The sequence below is a fragment of the Buceros rhinoceros genome, unplaced genomic scaffold, assembly GCF_000710305.1.
Source record: "Buceros rhinoceros silvestris isolate BGI_N320 unplaced genomic scaffold, ASM71030v1 scaffold31791, whole genome shotgun sequence".
Taxonomy (NCBI): Eukaryota; Metazoa; Chordata; class Aves; order Bucerotiformes; family Bucerotidae; genus Buceros; species Buceros rhinoceros.
In genome coordinates this window covers 1-5,588 of record NW_010395330.1, presented here as the reverse complement: position 1 = coordinate 5,588, position 5,588 = coordinate 1, and the positions used below count along the sequence as shown (strand labels likewise).

General features: G+C 46.4%; 1 protein-coding gene across 1 annotated transcript in view; it reads right to left on the bottom strand.

Annotated features, from left to right (window-relative positions):
- The window catches only part of RBBP4 (retinoblastoma binding protein 4), a 6,154-nt gene extending 940 nt beyond the window's left edge, over positions 1-5,214 (bottom strand). The window contains exons 1-10 of the mRNA XM_010145517.1: positions 5,071-5,214; positions 4,277-4,422; positions 3,216-3,389; positions 2,332-2,447; positions 2,032-2,192; positions 1,814-1,940; positions 1,619-1,696; positions 447-523; positions 280-337; positions 74-184 (exon numbers count right to left, since the gene is read on the bottom strand). Of these exons, the coding sequence (XP_010143819.1) occupies positions 74-184; positions 280-337; positions 447-523; positions 1,619-1,696; positions 1,814-1,940; positions 2,032-2,192; positions 2,332-2,447; positions 3,216-3,389; positions 4,277-4,422; positions 5,071-5,129 (1,107 nt within the window). The 5' untranslated portion in view covers positions 5,130-5,214. The remainder of the gene's footprint in view (positions 1-73; positions 185-279; positions 338-446; positions 524-1,618; positions 1,697-1,813; positions 1,941-2,031; positions 2,193-2,331; positions 2,448-3,215; positions 3,390-4,276; positions 4,423-5,070) is intronic.
- Between the last annotated feature and the right edge of the window lie 374 nt (positions 5,215-5,588).

Here is a 5,588-nt window from a genome sequence, read left to right as displayed (position 1 = left end):
CGAGAATGCCAAAACCCAGCGGCTCAGCACCACGTCTCATCTGCCACCTCCTGCACCCTCCCAAACAACTTACCATTTGCCAGACTTGCATGATATTGTCTTCTGATACAGAACAAATTACCCAGGGCTCGTTGGGGTTCCAGGAGAAGTCGGAGATCTTCGCGGTATGACCACCATGAATAAACTAGTGTTGGGGAAAGAAAGAGGGGAACATCTTCAAATCTACACCGCAGAGACAAAGAGCAGGTCAAGACAACCAGTGAGATTCAAAAGACCCACCAACAGCTCTGGGGGACCATCCTCAGCATCTTCAGGGGACTGCTCTTCTCCAATTTTACTGTAAAAAAAGGGAGGAAAAATGAAAAGGTGGGGCTTGGCTAGTTTGGGGTGTGAAGTGTGACATCAGTAATATTTTGTCAGGATGACATGGCCAATCTGGGGTTTACCTCAGGTCCCAAACGTTTAGCCTGCGGTCGGTGCCACTGGAGGCCAGTATGGTTTCATTGTGGGGAGACCACTGAACCTGCAAGGACGAATTTGGAAAGGACGATAAAGAAGTTGTAACATGACCGACATTGACAACTAACCCTACCGTATTTCGTATCACAAAAGCTCCAAGAGAATTCAAACTGGTAGTAAGTTGAAATATGAATATGCCCAATAACAGCATTCCAGTGGAGATGGGTTTACACTAATGAGGCATTTAAGCACCACAAAGGTTCCCTGCGTAACCACTCCTCTAACGAAGACCACGTGCTGGGAAGCTTTCGAGAATACTGGCGGCTCCTCACCCTAGTCAGGATTGCACAAACAGAAACCATGGGCTCCCTAAGTGGTAGGTACAGTTTACGCACCAAGAGACATCACTGTAATTACGCTGGACTGCCCAAAAGCTCCCATTTACTGCTTCTGCTGGAGATAAATCCCTCCAGAACGCCCCGCTTAACAGGATCGCAGGATTAGAGAGGAACACGTAACTCTGCCCACTAACCCGACACTGCAAGATTCCGCCTGTGATTTTATTTTGAGGTAACTAGAGTCTTAGCTAATAATACTGCCATGAAAACAGCTCACCACGCTTTTCTTTTGAGTAAGGCATGAGCTGGAGATGGAAATCCTGTACCTGCGAAGCAGATGCCACCCATGATGTCAACATTTTGTATATACCCCTGCAAAATCAGCAATTGTTCGGTGTCATCAGATGTTCTGGTGATCCCCTTTAATGGGGAGCGGCTGAAGCCTTCCTGAGAAGATGGAAACGCTGCAGCCATCTCACTGTGCCTCCCTGCTCCATCTGCTCCATGAATAATTTAGAGCACTCCATATCGCTAGCGTTTCACCCTCCGCTGTGGTTAAAGCTCTTGACCATTCTCCTGTCACATTCTGCCCCTGGCTTTCAGGACACTCTTATCTCTGCACTGGAGCTCTACCCCACACAGAGCTCCACAGCTCCACCATGACAAGCCAGAAAATTATAAGGGGATGAGAGAGATAAGGATGAATGAGCTTTTAGTGCAAGTACATTTAGTAAAAGTGTAGAGTGGAAAAAAGTGTTCTTCATTTTTTCCAGACAGCCAAGAAGAACGAAGTCTACACGCAAAAGACATTTTGTTAATACCTGAAATATTTCGTCTTTATGCGATTCAAACGAGTGCAACTTCAGTTTTAGGTTCCTCAAGTCCCACAGAGCAACGGTCTAGGAAAAAAAAAAACAAACCACCCCAAACATTTGTTGTTGAAGTAACCGATATATACATCCACATTTACTCTTCAGAAACTCAGCAAGCGTGTTCCAAGTTCAGGGAAGACGCACCTTATCAGCTGAGCCTGTCGCCAGGATGAACTCGCTGTAGGGGTTGAAAGAGAGGCAGTTGACTTCAGCTGTGTGAGCATCCACTGAGTGACTGGGTTTGGAGGTGTTGTTTGACCGAGTGTCCCAGCTGTAGGGAATTGAACCAAAGCGTTAACCCTGTCTTACTGAGGGACTGAGGAGCAGAAGCACTCAGCCGCCGGAGACGTTACCCCACTTACATCATGAGCTTCTGATCATCAGCGACAGATCCAAAAAGCGACTCATGGAGCAGGTGCCAGGACACATCTTCCACCACTGCCGTGTGCCCTGTGAAGATGGTCTTGGCATCCACCACTTTGCCTTCTTTTGGAACAGCACTAATATCCCACAGGCAAATGGTCTTTAAAAAAACAGAAGTTTTTAAACATTGCATTTTTAGACAGATACTCCCTTTACCTCCCCCCCAAAACCGCCACACTTTGGGCCTTTGCCAAGGGACACAAGCACAGTTGGACCCCAGCTGCACCTCAAGTACTCACATGATCATCAGAAGCACTCAGCAAATGCCCACTCAGGTTTGGGTTCCACGACAGCCCGTAACCTTCCTTCTGGTGCCCACGAAGACGCAAATCAGGGTTACACTCCCCAGAAGGGTCTGTAAAGAGGCGCTGTAAGAACTCCAGAGCCTGGTAGCACTGCCAGCACACCCCGCGATACCTGGCAGTAAGTTTTCCCCAGCTTTACTAAACTTTGCTTCGGCATTGTCAAAAGGAGCCCCCTCTGTCCTCTTGAGCACTTTCCCCCACTGAAGAATTGCCTCATTAAAACAGAATGCACTGAGACAACACTGAGCTGTTTGACTCCTTAGCTTCACAAAAGCACACTGCCGATTTCTCCAAGCTGCCATCTGGGTTTTTTCAGCTGGGTGGCCCAGCAGTGACCCATTCTAAACCAGCACTACAGTACCTGCAGTGGTTTTCTTTCCCTCATCACCTCCAACTGCGCTTTGAAAGTGAGAAATGCCCTTCTGATCCTCCCCGCAAGCAGCAGAAGTAGCTACTCTGTCCCACCTTGATGAGTTCATTGGTGAGTGACTGTTAATAACCTCACAGGACATCAGGGCATCAGCTCAGCTACCCGGAAAACCAGAGGTTCCAAAAAGCCACCTTCCACCACCCCAAATACCAACACGTACAGTGAAACAACAAAAGGGAAATAAAACAACAAACCCCCCACACCTTACTACCCATACATACTGGACAGCTGCGTTTAAATGCCACATAAATAACCCCTTACACCAAATACCTGCTTTCCCCTACAGTCACAAACAGTATGTGATCCCCAACGCTCATTAACCTCCTTTTCACCCCCTCCGAGGGAAGGGCTGGCTGACTGCGGCGCACACAGCCATGAAGCAAGTCACCTGGTTTAGACGGGTGCTTGGTGTAATCAAAGACAAGGACGTCGCTGGACGGAGTCTTTGTAGCGATGATACACGGGTTCTGGGGCATGTAACGTGCTCTGTTCACTTCTCCCTCATGATTTATCTTGATTTCAATTTCAATTTTTCCACTAACTGACCCAAAGCCTCCAAACTCTGGAAATAAGAACAGACACAGACTGTAACATAAGCTGCTAAAGCTCCCTGGTCTTTACCGAAGTGAAGTCACAGGAACTTTGTATTTCACAAAATTGAAACCACTGCTCTGGCAAAAAGAGGGGTTTTTTTGTTAGTTTGCTTTTAAATGGAATATTTTTGAGAAATACTAAAATAGAGAAGAAACAAAGTATTTAGTAGTCAACATTGTGTTCACAAATAACTCTCAGAAGCCCAAAGATCAAAACTCTAATTGCACAATCCAGGTGTCCGGCAAAAAGAGCAAACATCGCGTCATTAAGGACTTTCGCCAGGTAGAAAGTGATTCAACAGAGAAAAAATGAGCAACATCTGAGCTGTAGCAATGCTGAGAGTCAGCGAAGGCTGTGGGAAGCACTGAATCACAGTGATAGACCCAACAAAACACAACAACCCTTTATCCAAGAGGGGCTGGCACAACCATCAGGCAGCAGAATTCAGACAAGAGCAGAACATTTGAAATGTTAAACCGCTCTGAAATCAATTCTGTTGAGTGACTTTATCACGGGAAGAGTTTATGTAAAATGCACAAGTGATAATCAACATACCAACGAGCAGTGCTCCGTGAAATCCTGCGTCAATTCCTGACGAGGAGCAGGGAGAGGTGAGGTTTTCCCCGCAATAAGCCCGTACAGTCTTTATTCATGATTATATTAAGACAGGAGGTACCCTGGAACACCTCAGTATTTCTCTGTTAAGTAAAGGCACCACTCAGAAACCCACGGATTCATTTAGAAGTAAGACCTGAACTTTGCTGCCGGATCTTTAAAGACAGACAAACATTTTTTTTGAGAAAGAAAGGAAAAACCGGTTCCAGCTCCTCCCAGTCCCCGCCTGCAGTCTCTTACCTCCTTTCTCACTGTCATAGTGTGAAGCATCGAACTGTGCATCATCGTTGGGCAGCTGCACGCTTGCTATCACCAGGTGGTTCTGTTCGTCTGAGGTGTGGGTCCCCAGCACCAGCCGGTGGATGCTGAAATCTTTGCCTTCAGGTCTGCAAGGGAAGAGAGTCACGCTGAGAAAAAGGAGGAGGGGTGACCCGAACTGAGCCAATTACAGCAGGTTTTGAGGACAGCTTCTAGTAACACTTTTTAAAGTTACTGCTGCTCTCCTGCTCCTCCACTGCCGCCTCCAGAGGAAATCTCTTATCGTAGCTCAAGATCTCAACCTAAAATTCCTGCGGCACAACACTCCAACAGAGCACCACTCCTGTGCCTTCCTCCACGAGACCTCCGCAGCTCCCCCGGAGCACCACTCTGAGAGGCAGGAATGTTCACTGCAAGCAGAACATTATGGAAGCTTAGGACAAAATGGGTTATACTGAAATTATATCTAGCTCTATTTTTAAATAGGGGCTTTTTTTGTTATTAAAGGAGAGGGTGAAGCTGGAAGAAGAATAACATGGAACTCAAATGTGTGGAAATATCTTCTCAGTAACAGGAGCCATTTTCCCAAATTAAAAATGTCTGCACTGATTCTTCTCTAGTATTCACAGTCCTCAACCTGCTGTCGACAAGGTGAGGGTACAAAAAGTGATTAAGACAGAAAGGAATCACATACTGTCTTACTTGAACAAAAAGTGATCCTGAATTTACTATGCTTTAAAAAAAAAAAGAAAAAGGCAGTTAAAGGATCAGTTTACCTTGTTACATCAGGAAGCCACTGAGCCGTCAAGCTGGGCCACTCCAGAGCGTGGGTCATCACCAAATCGTATAGGAAAGGGGTGTTCTTTTTCCATATTTTGTACTCTTCATTGATCACACGTTCTTCCACCGCATCATCAAAGGCTGCTAAAGTTTAGGGTTTTTTGTAAGAACACATACGATTAGTGGTTTGGGATATATTTACAACATAAGCACGACACTGAGTGAGCAACTGAATCAAAAGCCAGGTCCATGACACCCCGGTCTGCTGCTCCTCCTCTGCTGGAGCAGTTGCCAGAGGATTAAACATCCTCTGCTGCATGTGCTAATCCTTGTTTCTGGATGTAAGGCTGGGAATTTATATTAACTATGTCAAAATTCATCGTCTCAAGAGAAGCAGCACAATAACCTGGTGTCACAGGGTACCACGGAGGCAAACCCCGGATCTGTGAGATGTTCAGATGTGGGAGGTCCAGGCACTGCCACTCAACAGAGCAGTTTAGGAGCAGCCTTGAGC